General features: G+C 38.6%; 1 protein-coding gene across 1 annotated transcript in view; it reads right to left on the bottom strand.

Moving 5' to 3' along the window:
• Nucleotides 1-1156: 1156 nt before the first annotated feature.
• DIS3L (DIS3 like exosome 3'-5' exoribonuclease) overlaps nt 1157-23838 on the bottom strand; it is a 32155-nt gene continuing 9473 nt past the window's right edge. Inside the window, exons 3-17 of the mRNA XM_090270800.1 lie at nt 22220-22348; nt 20328-20463; nt 16375-16551; nt 15308-15386; nt 14122-14301; nt 11959-12128; nt 10721-10882; nt 8605-8852; nt 7947-8039; nt 5431-5964; nt 3998-4152; nt 3720-3898; nt 2376-2521; nt 1590-1764; nt 1157-1502 (exon numbers count right to left, since the gene is read on the bottom strand). Of these exons, the coding sequence (XP_090126926.1) occupies nt 1194-1502; nt 1590-1764; nt 2376-2521; nt 3720-3898; nt 3998-4152; nt 5431-5964; nt 7947-8039; nt 8605-8852; nt 10721-10882; nt 11959-12128; nt 14122-14301; nt 15308-15386; nt 16375-16551; nt 20328-20463; nt 22220-22348 (2872 nt within the window). The 3' untranslated portion in view covers nt 1157-1193. The remainder of the gene's footprint in view (nt 1503-1589; nt 1765-2375; nt 2522-3719; nt 3899-3997; nt 4153-5430; nt 5965-7946; nt 8040-8604; nt 8853-10720; nt 10883-11958; nt 12129-14121; nt 14302-15307; nt 15387-16374; nt 16552-20327; nt 20464-22219; nt 22349-23838) is intronic.

Here is a 23838-nt window from a genome sequence, read left to right as displayed (position 1 = left end):
GAGAACTGACAGTACCTGCGTACCCTTCTATGTGCTATCACCAACTGGTGCTGGGGACCACAAGGGAGTTTAGAGTCAAATATGAAATAGTTTTAAAGGGATAGGTAGGATAGGTGGGAAGGACTAAGTCTTACTATCTGAAAATGACTGAAAACTTAACCTGATAGATGTTAGAGGGGCCTGTGACCCAAATGACCTAATGTAGCAATTACTGGAAAAAGAACTGGTTCAAGACAACCAAATATCAATTCTGAATTGATTAAAAAGCTACTGGCAACCCGATTTGCAGAGCCACCATTTAGTATTCATTTCTGAAAAATAAGTTTACATAGTGACCTAATTGTACTTTATTTAATGCAACTTTACGATGAGAAAACATTTTACATATATAGTAGTCCCCCTTATCTACAGGGGATATGTATTGTTCAAGACCCCCAGTGGGTGTTTGAAACTGGAGAGTACCAAACCCTATATATACTGTTTTCTCCTATATATGCACATAACTATGATAAAGTTTAATTTATAAATTAGGGACAGTAAGAAATTAACAATAATAAAATCGAGCTATTATAGAATGCTGGAATAAAAGTCATGTGAATGTAGTCTCTTAGCAAACTAGCACAAATATTTTTCCTTCACAATTTCACAGACAGAAGAGTCCTTCTTACTGTAGATAAATCCTAGCAACCTCAGCATTTTCTTTTCTTAGAATTGTCACCTTGTCACTCAAGAAAGCACTTTATTGCTTCTCTGTGCCACATTTTAATTGCCAGCATCACTGCTTTTGCACTTCGGACCATTATGAAGTCAATAGTCAATCTGATAACCGAGATGCTAGTTTATACCCACTAGTATGTGTGGATACACTACTAATGATTCATGTCCCATGCGGGATGGAGTGGGGCAGCGAGAGATTTCATCAGGTTACACAGAATAGCATGCAATTTATAAACTTAGGAATTGTTTATTTCTGGAATTTTCCATTTAATGTTTTCAGACCATGGATGACTGTGGGGAACTGAAACCATGGAAAGTGAAACCGCAGATAAGGGGGGACTATGGTCTGTGAATCTACCCAATCTCAATCAACTAGAACATTGGGTGACATGAAAAATGAGATTAATGTTAGTGATGAAAAGAAGGTAAAACATTCACATAAGATAAAGCTCTTTTATTGAAATATGAAGAGTATTTCATATTCCATGACTGTTTGAAACCTCCAGGAGAGCTAGGTCCCGTATCTCCTCTAGAAGTGTGTACAGGCTTCTTCCCTTGGTTTGGCAATATTCTTGACAATCTTCCTGAATGATGTTTGCGTTGACTTCTTGGGCTAGCTGAGCTTCCTCCACAGATCTAGTTACTTCTTTCACTAAATCACTCTTTAGCAAGAGAGAACTCTGATGAAAAAGTTCTGTATCTGGTATCATGTATGGTTTGTTGCTCATTATTTCAAGCCTGATTGTATCAGAATGGCAACGTGAGGTCTGTACAGATATTCGCACCTATCATAGAGGATAAAATGCATATTATTAAATCACATTCTTTGTTCTTCACACTGAAAGCAATATTTAATGTAAATATAGACTTACTGTTACATGGTCAAACAAACTGAATGTAACAGATTCCCCTCCTGTTGTGGTAGAGGTGATTTTGTTTTGAAATCGTTGAAGGGATCCTGGTTTCCATTCAGAACGACTATCACGACCACATGAGATTACTAAACCATCTTTATTTTTCAGATAAGCAGCACCTTTAATCCCAAACCTGAATCATTGCCAGAATAAAAATTCAGAGATAATGTATTCTTAGAATGCAGATATTATATACTTATCTAGAGTGCTAGTTTTTCTTCTAGATTAAAAACAACTTTTTCTGTGATGTACCTCCAAATATTTATCTCATTGATCAGATAGAAACAAAATATCTTGCTAAATAAGTAAAATTTTATCCTAAGAGTGATACAGACATACTAGATTCTAATCTTTTATACTTACTATGTGAATTATATGTACATTACATTATGTACATATGGTAACAAATGCTAAAATATTTTAATTATATCTAAAGTACTGTTTGTATTCTACACTTTCAGTTTAACTATGATTTTTAGAAAAATATTTTAAAGAATTTTATTTATTTACTTTTAGAGGGGAAGGGTGGGAGAAAGAGAGGGAGAGAAACAGCTATGTACAAGAGATATTGATTGGTTGCCTCTCACATGCCCCCAACGGAGGGACCTGGCCCACACCCAGGCATGTGCTCTGACCAGGAATTGAACCGGTGACCCTTTGACTCGCAGGCCAGCAGTCAATCCACTGAGCCAGGGCTAGTTTAACTATGATTTCTTAACAATTTTTATATTAGATACAACATACCTTGGTATAAATAAAAGCACACCATTTGTTCTAATTGAATAAATAACCCCATCAGATATGCAGCGCTCCTCGGTTTCTTGGTCTTTGTCTTTAAAATACATACACTGGAAAAGCTCAGTAGACTGCTTCTGAGAATGCTGAGCTGCCTATAAGAAATACAACCTCAAATCATGATGACAGACTTCCCTGACATTCCCAGAAGAAACAAAATTCATAGTCCCACAAAAACAATGTCTTTAAAAAGGCTAGATTCTATAAAACTATTAATACAAGTAGTCTTTTCTGTTATGAATTAAATCGATTTGTGTGGGAACAAAACCATCAGTATCATTCCTTCAAAAATGTCTTAGAAAATTAATTCTTTAGGAAAACAACCAGTTTGTTATTTAGAAACTGTATAGTTCATTCAGATAGAGGAAAAGTATCCTACCAAAAGCCTATTGATGGACGTGGAAATTAGTACTGCTACTCTGGAGGACAATTTAGTAATATGTATCACAGTTCCATTTGTGCTCCCCTTTTGATTTAACAACTCATTATTACCAGGAATTTATCCAGGCAATAATCTAAGCTGTTTCTGTAAAAGTCTGTACTCAAGGATGGTTGTAAACTAGATTGTCTAAAACACTGCTGCCCAAGAGGGTTTTCTGCAATGATGAAAAAGTTGTATATCTGTGTTGCCCCATAGGTTGCCACTAGCTACATGTCTATTGAGCATATGAAAGGTGGCTAGTATGACTGAGGAATTGAATGTTTAAGTTTTTATTTTTAAGGTTTTCTTTATTCATTTTTAGAGAGAGGAAGGGAGGGGAGAAAGAGAGGGAAAGGAACATCAATGTGCACGAGATACACTGATTTGTTGCCTCTCATACGCCCCCATCTGGGGACCTGGCCCACCATCCAGGCATGTGCCCGGACTGGGAATTGAACTGGTGACCTTTTGGTTCACAGGCCGGCACTCAATCCACTGAGCTACACCAGCCAGGGCAAATTTGATTTCAAAACAGGACAGTATAATATTTTTATAAATAAAAAGTACTACACAGAATTGTTAATAATGGTTATTTCTGGGTAGTAAGATGATAGATGATCTTTTACATTTCTACATTTGGGAAAAACATGTAACCTATTGTTAAATCTCCCAAATCCACATTGTTACTTCAGGACATTGTAAATGTATTAAGAGCTACTCAACACACTTTATAATTGTTCATGTTATTTCATTAGTTAGAATAATTCTAAAATTTAATTTGCTAAAATATACAATACTTCATCCTATTACCCAAGAAAGCTGATACTCTTAGCAAAAGAGATAATGGGAAGAGAAATTAAAACCCCTCTTACTCGGTTTCTGTTGTTGATATGTCTGCATAATTCCTCAAGATCTTTGTTGCTATACAAATTTTCCTTAATTTCCATATTCTTATCTTTTGAGATGGCTGCCATTAATAATCGGTGTACTATAATATCTGAGTATCTTCTTATTGGAGAAGTAAAGTGAGTGTATTTATCTAATGCAAGACCTTTAAAAAGAAGCAAAAAATCAAAATAAACAACAACAAATACTTTTAAAACAACCCGCTCAAGATTATGGGCACATGAAGAAAGATTTTATCATTTACCATAATGACGGAACTCCTCCTCTGCACAGGATCCAGTGGAGAAATATAATGCATTAGACATGGCCTGTGTAGCCATAGAGCGAAGCAATCTATTTACAATGGGATCATTGGGGTCATTTGCATTATCCAGAGAATCAGCCAGTAACTTATTAGACCTGACCAAAAAAAAGGAAAAACTTAGTCCCCAGCAATGATTTATTAGTCAATACTCCAAGGGGAACACTTCACTCATCAGTCTGAATACTCTCATCTGACAGGAGTGAAATTTATTTTGGACACATACCAGAAAGAACTTTTTTCAACTATAGAAATCTAGTTTGATTTTAAGATGTAAACAAAAATAAATGTTTCCTAAGCAGTAATGTGCTAATACCTACGAGGTTAAGTTAACACTCAGCACATAGCAGGTAGTCAAATATGTGTTGAGTTCCTAATATCCTTAACCTTAAACATACTGTACAGTTCTGAGAATGGGCTTTTTTTTTTTTTAATCAAGCATTATGGAGCCAGACAGTTAAAAAACAAGACTAAACTAAACTTGATGTACACAAGATAAAAAAAAAAAAACACCTAAATTATTATTATTTAAAGAGACAGAAAGCATTTACTTTCAAATAATTTTTAAAAACCCAGGAAATATAGTTATACTAAAAGTTTAATAATAGAGCACATAATTCAGTTCTGTAGTGTAGACCCCCTAAAAGAAAAGGGGGAAAGATGGAGAATGATGAACAGAAAAGCAAAGCAATACAGTGGGCACTGCTGTGAACTTTCAAGTTTGACAGACTTAGACTCAAATCTTACTCAGTCCTGACTAGCTGTTAAATTATAGTCAAGTCATTAACCTCTCCAGACCTAATTTCCCTATCTGTAAAATATGAATGACACAAAATGCTATCTGAAAGCCCATAGCACTTGTGCCTGGCACCCACACACACAACTCAACCACAAAACAAACCAGCAAAAGATACTGTCACCTAAAGATAGAAGGAAAAAAAAAATCCATTTTGATTAATGAATAAAATATTGAAAAATCTTCATACATCATTTTTAACAGGGAAAATATTTTATCCTGGAGATGGGGAGTAAAGAGTCTCAGTCTCTGGAGGGTTGATATAAATTTACCATTAGTGTGGTGTCCTATGATAATGATGCATTTTTAAAGTAGGAAAATAAATGGAATTATTTCTTGGGATTTGCCTAAAGACTAATGAAATTAAATGAAAGTTCCTTTCTGTATTACAAATTTCAGAATTATGCCTCAATAGACCTGTTTTAATTTTAAGTCTCTATACTTACATTCAATGAAAGAAAGTCAAGAAGTGTTCTATTTTTGGTCAAAGATCTGGCTGTCATGTTTTAAGAACTACTGAAAGATAAATAAGTATACAGAATTCCCTTCCATTTCTCTGCCCCCTCAAAGGAGGAATTACCGTGTATCTATGGAGAAGCCTTTTGCTTTAGCACATTCTCTTAGTTCCGAGAAAAACTCCTGGTGTGGAGGAGGGTGTTGGCGCAACAAGGCCTGATGAGGGAAGCTCTCCCAGATCTTCTTGGCTACCCAGTGGTTGGCCAGGATCATGCATTCAGCCACTGTCTCGTGGACTTCCAGGGGCTGCTTGGGGATGAGGTCACGAATGTTCTTTTTTTCATCTAGCTGTACGCGAACTTCCACCCCTTCCAGTTCCAGAGCACCACAGTGGTCTCGTTTAGCTCGGACATGGCGTGCTATGTCAGTCAACTTTCCAACTGCCCACACTAACTCCTCTAGCTTGGCTTCTCTGCTTCTCTCATCCAAATCTCTGAATTCTGGAATGTCATCAATGATATTAAAGTTTCCATCCAGTAGTTCCTGGGCCGCTTCATAAAACAGTTTGTATGCTGATCGAATAATGGTTCTGCCATACCACACTTCCTTAATTTCATAGGTGGTTTTATCCAATTCCCACATGACACTTACAGCATACCTACAAAACCAGTAACACTGACATCATTATTTAATTCTTCCATTTTTAAAAAGATTTTATTTATTTTTAGAGATTCGGGAAAGGAGGGAGCAAGAGAGAGAGACACACATATTGATCAGTTGCCTTTGGTATGCCCTGAGCTGGGGACCTGGCCTGCAACCCAGGCATGTGCTCTGACGAGAAATTGAACTGGTGACCTTTCAGTTTGCAGTCTGGTGCTCAATCCACTGAGCCATACCAGCCACGGCTAATCCTTCCATTTCTGAAGCAAGCAAAACTAGACCCTAATTGTAACGTGAAATAAATGGCATTGCTACAGGTTTTTAATCTGATATTTCAATCCAAACACTCCACCACTAAATCAGAGTTAGACTAGGTTCTGTTGAGCTTTGAGCAAGTATGAAATAAGTTCACATGTAATGTTACAAACCCTACTTATAGTTCTCCATAGCATAGAACTGAGAGAGGGAGTCAAGTCTATTGGGCTCTCTAGTAAAGAAAAGCAAATCCTTTCAAATCCTATAGGATGACACTGAACTGATATCAGTCTTGATGGTAGGTAAATTAACAAAAAGTTCATTTAGTAAAGAACCACTTAGCTATCAAATCCCTCTAAATAAAGGGCTCATTTTCCTAAGATGCAAAGAGCTCTTACAAATCAATTACTAATAGACCAAAAACTCAAAAAAAGGGCAAAGGAACATGAAATAATTCACAGGAATAGGTAAAAACCTGTTAAACATATAAAAAAGGTTTAACTTTACTCACAGTAATTGAGTTACAATGAAAACCAAAACCACTCTAAGATACCATTTTCATCTATCAAAGTAGCAAAGAAAAAATTACAATATATTGTGCTGGCAAGGCTTGGGTGAAACAAGCATTCTCATACACTGATGGAAGGAATATAATTGTTGTAACCTCTTGTAGGGCAGTTTGATTAAATCTACCTAACGAATACATATACCCTTTGACACAGAAATTTCTCTTCTAGGAATTTATCCTCCAGATACACGGTACTTTAAAAAATATGAAATGACTTATGTTCCAAGTAATTCAGTACAGTTTTGTTCCTAATAGCAAAAGACTGGAAACAACCCAAATTTGCATAGATGAGCAACTCTCATTAACAAGGAATGAGCCCCAAAATACATCAGGTTAAAAAAAAAAGGGTAAGGTGCAGAGCAGCAGGGGTGGAGCACAGCAGCAAGCATTGCCACCTGAACTCCGCCTCCTGTCTCCCCTACCCCATCTGTGGAAAAATTGCCTTCCATGAAATCACTCCCTAGTGCCAAAAAGATTGGGGAGCGCTGCTGAACAGCATACATAGGTGGCGCAAAAGTAGGTTTACAGTTGTTCATATAGAAAGTAATATAATAACTAATACAAGAATAATTATGTATTTCACATACAGCTGTAAACCTTTTGCCCCACCCTGTATATAAAGTCATCATTTATGTAAAATAGAAAGCCCACATGTCCATACATGTGCACATATGTATATTATACCTAGAAAAATATGTAAGAAACTGGTAGCCAAGGAAAAGTGGTAGGGGGATCCTTTCACTAAATATGTTTTAGAATCTATGAATTTAGGACTATATATAGTTGTATTACCTATTCAAAAATAGGCATAAACTTTTAACTACCAAAAAAAATCTTACTAAGTTCATGTTCCTCATGCAAAACAGTCTCAATCAGGGAATACACATGCACCAAGTTGTATCCATCTGTTCTCAGACTTCAGCTGACTTAGAAAAGCCAGAAAACAGGGAGAAACAGCCTCACAGGTAGAGAGAGGAAAGAGGAGAGGAAGAGAGAAGGTGAGAGAAATTAAGCTGTCTGAAATAAGTGGTACAGAGGGGTGTATAGGATACGTGGGGGAGGCAGGGATGGGGCATGGGGTGATAGACCACATTAGGAAGGAGAAAGGCCAGCAGCAAGAGCACCAGACATCACACTCGTGAAAATAATGAACTCACCTATCGACGCCTCCCAGCAGGGAGCACAGATCAGCACTGAGGATGGAGGGCAGCATGTCATAGCGGCGGTCTGCTAAATAATAAGTAGTGGCCCTGTGAATGACACACATACCAGTACATGACCTTCAGCAGCAAGAAGCAGAACTGCTGACTGCATGGCTGCTGTGGGGTAAACAGCCAAATTCTCAGTACAAATCCCCCAAGGCTGTTGTTTTTCATAAAATGCAGCCGACTGGGTAATAAAGCTATTCCCATGTTCTCACTCTTCTGAGCGATACCGCTTTGGGCTAAATATGCTTCCACTGACATAAAAAAGAAAGAAAAGGTGACATGACTCTTAGTTGTATAAAAAATTAGAGTGTAATGATCCAGTATTTATATAAAATAGCATATTGCTCCATGAAAAAATTTAACCTATTTCAATTTAAAAGAAAACAATGTATGAAAAGGTTCTGTTACAAACATCAAGGTACATTGATCAAGATACTATTTTTCTAAAGGAAAAAGGGAAGTGGAATTCAATTTTATTTTTTCTGGAGGAGATCTTCAGAATTTTAAATTGTGAAATCAATGTTTTGAAAATCTGAAACTAGCATAGTGACAAAATATGTTACAGTCACATATAAATAATCACAGTGCTGATTTCAAATAGCATTACCTTGTCCTAGCTTCAATATCAATATAAGAATTTGGTTTCACAAAGTGTGTGACATCCGCAATGTGAACCCCAAGTTCCAGGTTGCCATTATTTAAGGTTCTGACTGAGAGCGTGTCATCCACATCTTCACAACCTTTGGGGTCAATGCTGAATACAAGATGAGTTTTCCTCAAGTCTCTACGTTCTCGTTCCTCTTCAGGACTCACCTTCCAGGGATTTTCTGGTGTGTTTACTGGCATCTCACACATCTGTACAAGAGGCCAAATATTCAGCAATTCCCCCAGCACGTTTCCCATAAAAATCTACTCTCTGACATCTTCAATGCAACCTCATCCAAGTCCCATTCATTCCCCATTACTCTGCAATTAACCTGTGTTTGCTTCTTTTGATCAATAATGATTTATTAGGGGCCTCATATGTGTCAGGAACTGTGCTAGGGTCTGGAAAGTCAGGAGTCGATAGAAAAGACACAGTCCCTGCCCTTGAGGATGCTTACGATCTGACAGAATGTCCCACAACTTTCTCCAGCCTCTTTGGTTGTGGGGGCTGGAACTGAGTGGCTTCTAAAGAGTACAGCCTCTACCCCATTTTCACATAATCTATTTATTTAAATATAGTTGAGCTTTTCATTCAAGTCAAGCCAGGAAGAAAAAACAAAAACAAAAAACAAAAAACCCAACATGTTCCAAATATTAAAACTTTAGCCCTGGCTGGTGTGGCTCAGTGAACTGAGCACCAGCCTGTGAACCCAGGGGTTGCTGGTTCGATTCCCAGTCAGGCACATGCCTGGGTTTAGGGCCAGGTTCCCACTTGGGGGTATGTGAGAGGCAACCACACAATGACATTTCTCTCCCTCTCTTTTTCCCTTTCCCTCTCTCTAAAAATAAATAAATAAAATCTTTTTTAAAAAAGTTTAGTCCTCAAAGATAATTTAAGCAGGACCAATCTAGGGCATTTTCTCTCCATTATTACCTGTTTAAACCATCAATCTGCAGCTAAATAGGCTAAAAGGGAAGAGAATTGTAGTTCTGTAACTAATTCATGCTTATTTTATGCTAATATTGTCACTAGGAGCTGAAACAAGTCAAATAATTTCCAGAAACTAATGTTAAACATAAAAATTTAATAATGTAAAATATTCTAAAATATTTTACTATTATAGCTACTGTTCTTTCAAAAACTAATGAAATTAAGAACACCCATATGCTCTTGATGGCAATGCAAACTGGTCCAATTTTTCTGGAGAACAATCTGCCAATACATAAGGAAAGTTATTTAAATTTTTTATGTCCTTTGATTTGGTAATCTCATTTTAAGGATTACATTCCAAGAAAAATGATTAAAAATAAAAAAAGCAATGTTTATAAAAGTGAAGTTTCATTTTTTATAATACTAAAAACTTAAACAGCCTAAATGCCCAACAACTGAAGAACACTTAAGCAAACTAGAGTACATCAATATACAATAATTTGCCACAACTATTAAAAAGAATAAGTAGGCTATGTCAATATATAAAAATAATTTTAACTGAAGGAAGCAGAACAGAAAATAGTATGCGCACACTATGAATATAGCCATGCAAGAATAATAAACAGGATTTATGAGGATTTTAAAAGATCACAAAGTGATGAAAATAGCTGATGCTTATGTTCATGAAACTTTTGTCTTCTGTAAAGGTTACAAAAACTTTCATAATAAGGATGAGTTTTTCTTTACCCATGGATCAGAGATGTATGGAACTCCAAAAGCTGCTTCCTGCAGTTTTTTGCAGTTGAATGATTATGACAGAGAAGGGAGCCAGGCGTGTCTGTAACTAGGTACCCCTGTAATTTCTGGGGATGGACGCATACTGACTATGACATTGAAAAACCATTTTTAAGCACAGTTGGAACATGTAAAATTTTAAGAGCTGTGATGCAATAGGAAATAACTGCACTTAAAGCTGACTTCAATCTGGTCCAAACAGAATAAATAAGAGCGAGATTTTTCCATTTTCTGTGGCTTTAGAGAGTGGGTTGTGACATAGAACAAATATCTTTTTCTTTCTTAATGATAAGGCAAACAGAAAATGTACAAAATGTCTTTTACCAGACCAACATTCTCATGGAAATCTGACCTGAGCTTCTGAGAAAGGGGCAACCGAAATACTGTTTTCTACTAGGATGGTGGCAATTTCTCCTTCCAGATCTCCAATTCTTCCTAAAACACGCACAAAATGTCCATTTGGATACATGGATGTCGGCTCCCAGGAATCAATGCGCACAACCACCCTGAAGTCCTGCAGAAAAGGACAGGAAAAAACAGAGCCCGGCGCCAGGAGTTAAGTGGATCAATTAGAAGCACCAAACAAACAAGTGTTAAACTACACCAAGCTCAAAGAGTAGCCAATTTGCAAATAATGGGTGCTTTTTAAAATAGACCTTCCTGTTTTAGTAAATTTCCAAATAGTTTATAAATGCTTGGCTCAATGCTTTCAAAGGAGGCATCACCTCTCCACATCAAATAAAAGGGCTGAAAATTTCAGTTGAAGAAAGCCAACCGTAACACATTTTAGTTAACTTTTGCAACACAAGGGAAAAACTCATCTATGAGCACAGTCAAAATTAAATTTCAAAACAAAAATCTCATTTTGTGTGTGTGTGTTACTTTCTAATTTCTTAAGACATCTTTCGGTGGGGAAGAAGGTACCAGTGTGACTGAACCCAAATGTTCCAAACTTCCAGCAAACCATGGATAAGGAAAGCTGTAGTCCCAGCTGGCCTCAGAAAACCCACATAAGGCTTCAAGATGTAAAAGTACACAATGACCAGGTTACTGGTGGGGACATCCTGTTTCAGTGTCTCATTTAGAAACTGCAAAGCATCAGGCAAATCAAATTGGGTGACGCTTACATTCTTCACCACAGTAAAGGTTAATTTCTAACCTTCTTGTTTATATCTTCTCTCTGGTGCTATATTCCTTTATGGATAATCGATTCTGTGAAGTACCACTACATCATCTCTACAGGGCAGAGTGATTGTATTTCTATATCGCTTGCTAGAGGAAAGCTTGTTAGTGTTGGCACAGTGTATCTATTCAAAGTTTCTGTGTTGGACAGCTGGATAATGTATGTTCTCTCTAGTTGTCTTACACAGCTCTTTCTAGGACAGTTTCTCTCTGGCCTTCATTTATTAACCAAGGACTATGTAATAGATGGTTCTATATATTTCGAATTTTTAAAACACCAGGATCCCAAATGCCAGATGCCATCAATAATTTATCTTTTCTTATGCAAAGGAATTAACAATGTTTTCTGGTACTGCTCAAAAGCTGGCAAAGACAGGAAGAAAACAGTAAGGGTACCATGTCAGCTACCTGGAGGGCTTCTGCTTGCTGAGTGCTAATTCGGATTTTGGGAATTCTGTAATCCCAAGGTGTAACTAGGATTTTCTGAGCATTTTTCCCCTGAGATTGGACCTCTTCTTTGGATGGAAATGTCACCACATAATCCCGCCAGTTCTTCTGAAGGATGCCCACCACTCTACCTGTGGGAAAAAACATAAATAAATAAAACCTTAAGTGGTGAGATGTCACCTACCTGGACTCAACTAGTTAAGCTGTGAAGAAGAAAGCAGTAAACACAATGTCCCATTTCTTTCAAGCACTTCAACACAAATCTAGAGGTGCTTAAGCATTTGCCTTCCTAGCATTTTATGATTAAGATGGATTTAAAAAGATATTTAATGACATTGTCAGCATGCCCTTTCTTCTGAGGGGCTTGATGTGACATTTAGAATCCATTAGTCCCGCTTTCTCTTTTGACCTTACCTTATCGACCTCAGGTTTAGGTATGTTGGGAAAAGTCAATGATTTTCACTTTTTAAAATCCGTGCCCTCAACTGTGCATTTTCATTATTTTTCTTGCATTTTCCTACCAGCCAAGATCATCTGGCCAAACATGATATACTAAAAAGGATACAAATCATTTAAGTCTGATACACAACACTTAGTCATCACTGACTGAAAAAAACAAACTTTAATAGGTGAGTGCTATATTTTCTTTTCATAAACATTTACCGAGCCCCTGTCAGGAATCAGGCTCTGTTCTAGGTGAGGGGAATATAGCAGTATGAAAACAAAGTCCTTCATTTGCTGGAATTTACATTGTAGTCTGGGTGCCCGTGGGGGTGGGAAACAGTAAAACATAAACATGTGTGAGGTAGAGATGATTGCTAAGAAATATATAAGGGTAAGGTGACCAAGAGTAATAAAGGGTCAGAAGTAGCAGCTATTTTAAATAAAAGTAACATTTGAGCAGAGACTTGAAGTGAGGAAAGAAGGTGTGAGGATGTTTGGGGACAGCTTGCTTCCGGTGGTGGAAAGGATGAGTCGGTCAATATGGCAGGAACAGAATGATGAAGAAGACAGTGACAGAAGGCAGCCCAGGCTGGTGGGACCTTGCAGGCCAGAGGAAGGACTTTGGAATTTATTCTGAGAGAAATAGGAAGCAGCTATTGGAGAGTTTTGAGTAGAGACGTGGCAAGACCTAGACTTTTAAAAGGCTCACTGTGGCTTCTGGGTGGAGAAAAGACTATCTGAGAGCAAGGCTGGAAGCAAGAGACCAGTGAGGAGGCTGCTGGGAAATCTTGCCAAGGGGTTCTAGTGGGCTGTATTAGGAGAGAAGTGGCAGAGTGTGGAGTGACTGAATTCAGTTAGAGCTGCCAGGACTTGCTGATGAAAGAAAACTCACGGATGATTCCAGGGTCTTTGGGTTGACCAACTGTAAGAATGAACTTGCCATTTATGCAGATGGGAAAGACTAGGGGAGAAGCAGGTTTGGAGGTGGAAACTTAGAATTTGTTACTAGGCATGTTAAGTTTGAGATGCCCATTAGACCAGGAGAAGGTGCCAAATAGACAAGATTGGAGGCTAAAGGGGTCTGGACTGGAGATAGAAGCTAGAGGAGTGAATGAGCTCTCCTAGGGAGAATGCTCAGGAAAAAAGACCCAGAGAGGAGCTAGGTGCATTCAAGAAGAACCAGCAAAGGAACTGAGAAGGAGCAACCAGTAGGGAAAGGGAAGAACCCAGAAGCCAATGATGAGGCAGTGGCTCATAGGCTGCAGATTACAGATGCCTAGGACTGCTGGCAATGAGGTCGCTGGTGACCTTGACAAGAGGTCAAGGTTTTATTTTGGAGGCACACCTGAATGTAGTGTCTTTGGGAGAAAATGAGTAAAGAGGAAGCAGAGAGAATGCAGAGTCAACTGGTTCACTGAGTCTCATCATAAACTAAGGCAGAGAAAAGGGTGCTAGCTGCAGGGGATGTAGGGCTCAAGAGGATTTTTTGTTTTAAGATGGGAGATATTACAGCATATTTGGGTGCTGATGAGAATAAAATAAACCTGCAGAGGGAAAACTGATAGTGTAGGGAAAAGAATGATGTTTTATGTTAATAATTGCAATATTTCTGGATCGTTGAGGGAGGAAAAATAAACATAACACAAGAAAAATGGCTGAGTGAGTTTCCAGCTGGCTCACCTGTGGGCATGGGCTCACTTGGGGACTCCCCTGTGGCCTTGTCATCACTGTCGTTCTCACACAGGGCAGTGGTTCTTCCTTTCCATTCGTTTTTAGGAAGCAGTTCCACAACTACCATGTCTCCATGAATCGAGCGGTTTCGAGCCTTCACCCCATGGATTAGGATGTCACTAATTAAACCTGTGTTTGGGATAGCACAGAGAAACCGCATGAAGTCTAGGGGGATGCCACACTAGCGAGGCACCTCACACATAATATATCTGAGGTCTAATTGGCTTTCTTCCTTCAAAGAAAAGCTTCCTCCTTTCAAAAAACAGGTAAAGCTTCTTTTGTTCCACAGGTTAGGAATGAAGAAATATGGCCACCATGTCATACTTTACAATGTGTCTTCATGAAGGGCCACCCTCAATCATCCTTTAAGGTAGGGAACAGTTCCCTGCACAAGACCACATAAGCCTACAATAGAATTCTGTCACACACCTGCAGGGGCCACAGAGCCAGAGGTGACAAGTAGGCTGATGAACTGCGGATACTGCAGAACTGATAGGGATGGTTCTGCTGAGCAGAAGCCTCGAGAAAGCCATTGCTTCTCATTCTCCTTCGACTCAGCCAGGCTCCCTTGACTGTCAGGGTTTGTTTTCACCTACTCATTGCAGAACTAGGAAGTACACTCCGCTCCACCATACAACTTTCTTCCTTCCTTCCTTCCTTCCTTCCACTTTTTTAGTGATTCTAATGAGGTGATAGAGCACAAGAGGCAGTTCAGGGCAATGTCTGTCTTGGTGGCAGTTTCAGCCCTTCCCGCCCCCAACTCAGCAGGTGTTGATCTTGGACAAGCTACTGTGCTTCTCTGGACTTTGGTTTCCTCAGGTGTAGCCTTGTGTATCCCTCATGTATAAAAGGTGGAAAATAATAACATTTATGTTAAGTGCTTAGAAAAGTACCTGATATATAGTAACCACGCAATAAAATATTAGCTATTATAATTTTTAAAGTTTATGACAATAAAATCAGAAATTATCGACAAAAAATGAGGGGAAAAAAACAACTCATGATCACCACACCCAGTGTATATGGGATATTTGACACTGCATACGTGATGTGACAATTTCAACTTTGCTTTTTTCATTGCATAATGTCAGAATGAAAAGGTAGTATGGAGATTTATGTAAGGTTTATACTGAACCTGAATCTTTACTGCTGGCTCCTTGAAGTCGCACAAAAGCTTCTATTTGTGCTCTGTGTTTGTTGACTTTCAGAATTCCCTGAAATCATAATTAAAATCAATGTGAAATTTTCTTTCCTGCCTGCTTTACCTCCAAAAGATGCAGTTTTTAAAAACTACATGGAAATTTCCCCATAATATTCTTATAAAGTCTGTGATCCCTTTGTTTAGGAATAATGTTCATCACCAATGTTTTTTTTTCCTCGGGAGAACACACCATCATTCTAAACTACTCTTACTTATACCAAGTGCTGAAAGTGCCAGGATCTACCTTACCTAGTGATGAGTGGTCTTTAAGAAACCTTCTCTCCCAGGAACGTTGTAAACTTTACTTCCAAGTTGGAAGCATTAGCCCCTCTAGGTATACCCATTTAAAATACCCACACTTTAGGGAGGGGCTGCAGTGTGGTATTCTCAAACTTCTGCTTGCATAAAAATCGCCTGAGTGGCTTGTTCATAAGGTAAAATCCAAGACAAAACAGTTCTGCAACTTGATTGTGGTGATGGATACAGAAATCTATGCATATGATAAAACTGCATACTCGTAGATACATACACACACACAAACAAGGACACATAAACTTAAAATCTAAATAATTTTATATGATTTCTTCTCAAGACCCTGCCAACATCTGAGTTCTGGGTCCTGAGGGGTCAAAAGGGGCCCTTGAAAAGGGTGGGAAAATGGCGAAAGAGTGAAGAAGCTAAATTTCACCAATTTTACAATTTGGTCAAACATCCAGACCTTGATTCAAAAATACATTCTCTTTCCCAGTGACAGGAGGCATTACAAGGCTACTTCTGTGATACTCAATATACAACCCAATTAATATCATAGAGCAGCTCCAACCAGACAGCCATGTTCTACAGGAAGAACAACTCCCAAAGCATCTGAAACATCATCGGCCCTGGCTTACTCATACTCACCTTGTTTACAGCCTTTGTTGTTAGACACCAGTGACAGAAGGCAAGTAAAGAAGAGAAATAAATGTACTGGCTGGTTCTGGTGCCCATTCTTAACACCTCACCTGGATATAGCGTCCAGACTTAATGCCAGCCTCTAATATTTCCAGGGGTAGATGTTCTGGGTACTCCTTCCCATGGCTGTCCTGACTCTCATTCTCTCTTGCCCGTCGAGACTGAAGGATAGAATCACAAAGCTCGTGGGCAGCTTTTAAATCAGGCCAAAAATTGTCCAGGTAATTCTGCATTCAATAGAGACACAAGAGAAACATGGTCAGAAGAGAATAACTCTTCATTATAGTAGCGTTATAAAAGATCCCAAACAGGAACTGCTGATGTGCAGTTTTGAAGATGTGTCAAATGAGCATTACTTTCCCAAGCCTCATGCTGCCAGTTCACTTTCTATCATCTCATGAATCCCTGAAGTCTTGCCAAATAAACCCTAGGGAGGCTGTTCCTACCACCTCCCTGATTTCTCTGAATTTTCAAATCTTCTTTCCTCTCTAGACACACACACACACACACACACACACACACACACACACACAGAGTCTGCCTGTCTATATGTATCTTGTTGCTGCAGGTAATGGCCTACAATGGATAGAAAAAGCACCTACATGTGCCTTTTTGTCTTCTTTTTTACCCTGAAATGTTTGGAATTTATAAAAAACTTGAGCACATAAAAATCGCGGGGAATAAAGTGTATAAGGAAATGTTTCCCTTCCCCCAATCCACTGGCAATTTCAAATGAGAAGAGAGAGGGGAAGGTCAAATGAGCAAAGCATTCTGTGGTATCAGGCTTCCCCCGCTTCATGTGCTCCCAGGGGACCGAGTCTTCTTCCATGATGACCCACACATGTAGTAATACTCCTTCCTGTAGGTCACATGGTTACTATTAGAGTGATGACCTGTATGAAACATAACTTTGAAACAAGTGGTTGGAGTCCCCACCAATATTACTGAATATTATTGCACATCTTGGCGTAAATAAAGGCCCTGGACAAAACCCCAAGGAGACCACCCACAAGAGGACAGTGTGGTGAGGTTGGCTGTGTTACTTCTACTCTTCTGTGTCCAGAGAACATGCCCTCAAATATTTGACTCTCACTAAATAAAATCAAATTTAGATGTGATTTTAACTCAGCTTTAAATCTAAGGTAGAGCCTAGCACATTCTCTTTTCTCAATGTAAAAAGAAAATAAATTATCCTTGTTGTTGACTCCAACATTTCTCCCACTAATCTCAGGGTCCTGTTCAAACTGCTTCCTCTCTTTCTAGTCCTTCCAGAAGTTCTGTCTGTACATCAGTACCCCAGTTCTGCGGTCACTTATCACTTCTCAGCACTGAGAATTAGTCTCTGCTCAATTTACAAGGGCAAAAAGCAACTGTTGCCCACCATGAGTATGATCCTCAGATGTCAATGGTTTGCTAAAAGCTGGGTTTAACTGTTTCTAAGGAGAACAGGAAATATTTAGGATTAGTGACAGCTGCTCCTGTGGTACAGCTGGGGAGGTGGAAGACTTAATTAAGAAAACTGTGTGACCGAGGTCAGGAAAGCCAACAGAAGGTACAGGAGCCTTGGTAAAAGTTGTCTGCATAGGTGTGTGCATGTGTATATGTGTGTTTAAATGTATGCATTTTTACTCAACAAGTAAGTAAACAATACTATAAACTAAACTATTAAAATTAAAAGGAACTAAAAACAAGAATGTGACTAGTATGAAACAAAATAGGCAACTCAGTGAGAAGTAAATATACAGTGGTCTGTTACAGCACAATTGAAAGTAAAGCTTGCTTAAGCGATAGCTGTTGCATAAGCCACGGTACAACTCCACATATCCATTAAAAAGGCAAACTGATAGCTAAAACACCAAAGAAAAAGTACTGATAAAGTTTTACCCCTAACCTGCAAATAAATACATTGAAAGATTAGAAGAAGTGATAAAAAAGCCCCAGGCTTTAAACAAAATAAAATGAATATAATGAAATAAATTCATCCAAAAGTCCCCAATTCAGTAAATACTATATAAATTGAGGACTTTATGTAAATAACACTAAATCAAGGACTTCTTTTGTGGAAATTTCCCAATACTTTTACCCAAGGCTTGAATTTATAATGAGAAGGCATAAAAGTTACCAAGATTAACTTTCATTACTATACACCACCTCTTCCGGAGCAGGCATTGCCTTCACTCTTCCCCATCTAACTTCAGGTCTCCACAGAAAATACTGGTCTTCCTTCTCATCTCAACCCCACAGTCTCTCTCTTTCTCTTCCTGCCATCATTCGCCTCTATGAAGCCCTTGGTCACAGTTTGCTTAAGAAATGCTCCACAAAAGAAAACTGTGCTATACCACTGAACTACAAAGAAAAGTAATTTTCACAAAAAGTAGAAAAATGTAATTTTAGTCAACTGTCCTCTGTGGGAACAACACATGATGCATTGCCACAGAGTAAACAAGTGACACTGCCATTAATATCCAGTGCCCCTGGAATTCTCTGGCACGCCACAACACTTTTTTACAGCAGGGCCAAGAAAATTCTATTGGCAAAGCTTTAGCAACACATGCTCCAGGGAATGCTTTATAGAATCTACAATTCAAAATCCAACTAGACTTTCTGTAAACTGACAGGGGTAATGGAGGGCCTCATTCTAATTTCTGAATGAAAAAAAAAGTTATCTACCATTAGAACTTGACTGACCAGATGGGAAGACAGAAGAGACCAGAAATCGATCAAGAGATTAATACTCATCCTATTCTAACAAAAGATACCTAAGAAATAGGAGAACTGCCCTGGCTGGTATGGCTTAGTGGACTGAGCGCCAGCCTACGAACCAAAAAGTCACTGGTTCGATTCCCTGTCAGGGCATCTGCCTGGGTTGTGGGCCAGGTCCCCAGTTGGGGGCACGTGAGAGGCAACCAATTGATGAGATGTTTTTTCTCCCTATCTTTCCCCCTCCCCTCCTCTCTCTAAAAAGAAAGAAAAAGAAAAAGAAATAGGAGAACTGTCTTGCTAAGACAGCCCAAGTAACTCACCGATAGTGCTGCTATCTATGATCTGTACACCAAACTGACTTAACAGTCTTCACATAAACAATATCACATCTCGCCCCTTCCCCTTTGTTCCTCTCAACTTCTGTGCACCCTCATAAGTGGGGAAGAGTGAAGAATTGTGGAGATACAAGACTGACCTTTAAAATTGTGTTTCGTGTGTATTCAGAAGAATAATTTGGAGGCAAGAAAAGCATGATAGTTAAGAGCTTTGAAATCAGACTGCCTGGGTTCTAATCCCAGCTCTAACACTTCCTACCCATGTGACCTTGGGTAACTTGCTTAGTCTTTCTGTGCTTTAGTTGCCTTCCTCACCAAGAAAATGGGGATGATAACAACTGCATGATACGGTTGTTGCAAGAATTAAATAAAATAAGATACTTAAAACAGTGCATGGCATAGATATATATATATATATATATATATATATATATATATATATATATATATATTGGCTATTGCTATTAGGCAGAAACCATGTAAAATTGCCATTTTGTAGGTCAAAAACAACAGAATACTGGCAATTTTATTAGATTCAACCTATCATCATTACTAGTACTATTATTGCTGTAACTATAAACATGAGTTTACTGTAAATGGGGACTTGTTGGGCTGAAGCCTTGGATACTGTAGGCCTTACAGTCACAGGTAGTTTGCCCAGATTTGCTGAAGTCAAGTTTAATTAGCTGCTGGGCAGCAATAAAGACATGAAACTTCTTGAAGCCTCCTTCATTCTTTATTTTCCCTTTTCTATATTGCCAAAGGGATCTAGAGCCCTCTGGGAACTACTGAGGAAATGAACACACACACACACACACACACACACACACACACACACACAAACACACACACACACATACCCCAGCTGGGAACTACTGAAGAAATGAACGAACACATACCCCAGCTGGGAACTACTGAAGAAATGAACGAACACACACACACACACACACACCAGCTGGAAATACCTTGAAAGAAATCACAAACACTCCTTCTGTTTCACTTCCATACTGCTGAACTGCCTCTTCATCTTCTGTCACCATAATGATTGGCATCTTATCCTGGCAGTGGTGATAGTACCAAACGGCTGCATTGTATATACTCCTAGAAAAGAAAAGGGCACATGAGCCCTCCTCCAAGGCAGACAAATACAAGCTATCGTTCACAACTTCACACTTAGCTTTTAACCTGCTATCCTTTGGTTTATATAGAGAACCATTCATTCATTCAACAAATACTTCCTGAACACCCGTTATAAACACACCCCAGACTGGGTACTCTGGGGGATACAAAGATGAATCAAAAAGTGCTTGACACCTTTTTTTCCCTAAGACATCCAACCACCACCACAACCTCTTTCATTCCTTGATATGGCCTAGAAACCATGGGGCTCTGCCATCTGTTACCACTTTTTATTTGGAGGGCTGAGTGACACAGCACCACACGGATAACAAGCTATGTGAGGCTGAAAAGATAAAGAAACAAGTCTTCAGCTAAGAGAAAAGGTAGGTTGCAAGTAGCTGAAGCTCAAAGGTCTGACGTGGGACCAGAAAAATGTCTGAAAACCTTCCTGAAAAGAATCTGAATTGAACAAGAGTCTAGAGATGTGTGTTCAAGACTGGATGTTTCCAATGAAGTGTGTAAACCTGGACAGTCAATTTCTGTGGGCACTTGTTTCCCTTTCTGCAAATTAAGACTATACAAGGTTCCTTTAGTTCCAGAAGTTAAAAAAAAAAAAAAAAATCATCCAACACATACTGAGTACCAACTATGTGTGAGACTGTGTAGTTAGAAGTGTGACCATTATGAGTACTCACAAATAACCCAACCTAGAGCAATATTTGCTTTTCCCTTTCTGTATTGAACCCCGTGAGAACCAGGGACTATAATCAAGGACACATTATATCTCAGTGCTTATTTTGCTTTAAAGATTTTAAATATTTCATGGCTATACAGATTAAAAAATTTAAGGAAAAAGATGATTTAAATGTTTCGTCTAGATTAGACATTTTAAAGTTTCAAGTTCCTTTTGCTCTCTACAGAAGAGAACCTGTGCCCTAGGCCCACTTGACTTTAGCTGTGGCTGGGTGGGCAGTTCCGTCCCCGCTCAAGAGCCCAGTGAGTAGAGTTACCCCTGGCGAGTGATCCTCAGCTAAAAGAGGGGCTCACTAAAAGCCCTAGCCTCTGCCTTCGAGGTGACTTTTCAGGCACACTCTGCTCGGCTTCTCAGAGGGTCCTGGCAGGACTGAGCCTCAGTTTCCCATGGCAGTGACTCATCCTTTACTGATTCCCCTCGTCTGTCTCACTCCCCCTACTCTCTCACTCCTGCTTATGGGAATCGCCTCAGAAGTAAACAACCCACACCATGTTCTTACTTCAGGCTCTGCTTTTAGAAGGATATAATAAACTAGACGCTGCTCTTGCTAAAACAGTTCTATCAGAATTAACCAGCTTAAGTTTATAAGACTGGTTTGGATATTAGAGCTATACCAGAAAAATTGAAATCTTAGCTTAAAAGCAAGCCATTTCCCCGCTGCTTCCCCCTCCACCTGACACACACACTTACAAGCATTAAAGTTATGACTTCTAGATCACTGGAATGACCCTGCTAGCTGTTAGGGTCTGGGGCAAACTTACTCTGGGTACTATACCTCTCTAATTACAATTTCTAAAATACATCAGTTATGTATCAAATGACATATCTAAAATATTGGCACATTTTAAGCATTTCGCCATTAACCATGGTTTCAGAGATAATTGTTGATTTTAGCCTACCACTTAGATCAACTCCCAAGTACCAATGATAAAGAAGTTGCAGAAGATGATCAATGTGAACACTTACAGCAATTCACTGCCATACCTCGTCTGCCACTTTTCCATGGATTCTCCTCCTTCCCGAGGGAGATAGCAGTACTGCTGGAATTCATTAGTAAAGAGAATGCAATCATGACGCGCATCCTTCAGGAGGTTTCGCAATTTATTATACTGTCTGTAACACAGAGGAGAAAAATAAATCTAAAATAACAGATACTCATCCACTGCCAGCTCTTGCTATGGCTCAAAAAAGATGAGGTATTTTATAGAAAAATATTGCTTATTGAAAACCTGAAAAACATTTATTTAATACTGGCCTTAGTGTGCACAGCATCAATGGGCAGCTGTTTCTCAATTTTGTCTGCTAGAATGTGCTTGGGCAGGGCCTCATTAGTTAGTCTGTGGATCAATCCAACCCCTCTACACCCTTTTCCCCTTCTGAGACTTCTGTCATTTATTATGTAATTATACAACACTGCCCCAAATAGCCCCCACTTCAAAGGCTCACAGAAGACACAGAGGCAAGCAGACTTTAGCACTTCATTTTTGTACCTCACTTTGTTCTATACATGGCATTACGCATTAGTACATTTTACTTTTTACTGGCAGCCCTAGAAAAGGACATGAAGGGTAACTAAGTTTGGGGATTTATCTGTAAATTTTATTTATGCAGCCACCTCACTTACATGAATGAGGTTAGCTTCATCTGTCAGAGCACTAACAGAGAGTTTTAAGGTTTCCTACCAGGAGATCCCTCCAATGTTAGCCGAAGCCACAAATGAAATATGAAGTCTTATATGGGTTAGTTTCTAAGAAGCTGCTTTCAGTTGTCGAGATATTGTAATATGAACTACAGAATATTCAGTTATTTTATAGGAAGTCAGTGTTTATTAAAAAATTGATTGATACTAAATCAGATAATAAATTAACATATAGGTTATCCAAGGTAGATGACTGGCATTTAATATAATAAAATCTGTGCCCTGCCATTCCCACCACCAGCCTGCCACCATGGATTTTTAAGGAATTAGTCTTTTCATTAAAGCAAAGGCAGAATTCTCCAAATAAACGCTAACCACCACTATTTGGGTGGTCTCAACACTTCATTAGAAAACAAGGAACACTGACTTTATTTTCTTAATAATTCTAAATTTGAGCCATCTTAAAAAGAATCATCAATTAATACAACTTATAAAATTTTCCTAATAAACAAAGGGATTAATTTTCATTTTTGTGAATGGCAGCTTTCCTTAACAGAGTTCCACTTTTGCAAACAAAAGCTGCCCCACCCCAAAATGCCTAGAACATATTAAATCAGTAATTTTCCCATGTTCACAAAGATACACTTAAAATCACTTTTAAAACCTCTTAGATTATGCATAGAAGAGTCTACAGGACCCTGTTAACAGTGATTGTCCCTGCAGAATGGTGAGGCAAAGACTCTCACTTTCTGCTTTACACATTTCTGTCATGCATGAGTTTTTCAAAATAAGCACTTATTTGTTAAGCAATAAGAAATATTATAGAAGAGCCTTCATAAACATCTGTAATTTATTATTTTAGAGAAAATACTTAAAACATATTGCCCACTTTTCTTAGTCTTATCCTCCATAGTTTTTGCTCTATTTATCCACCATCACATTTTATACACCCCTAATAAATCAC

This window comes from Furipterus horrens, unplaced genomic scaffold (assembly GCF_987537825.1).
Source record: "Furipterus horrens unplaced genomic scaffold, mFurHor1.1.pri manual_scaffold_3, whole genome shotgun sequence".
NCBI lineage: Eukaryota > Metazoa > Chordata > Mammalia > Chiroptera > Furipteridae > Furipterus > Furipterus horrens.
This window is presented reverse-complemented; position numbering and strand designations above follow the sequence as displayed.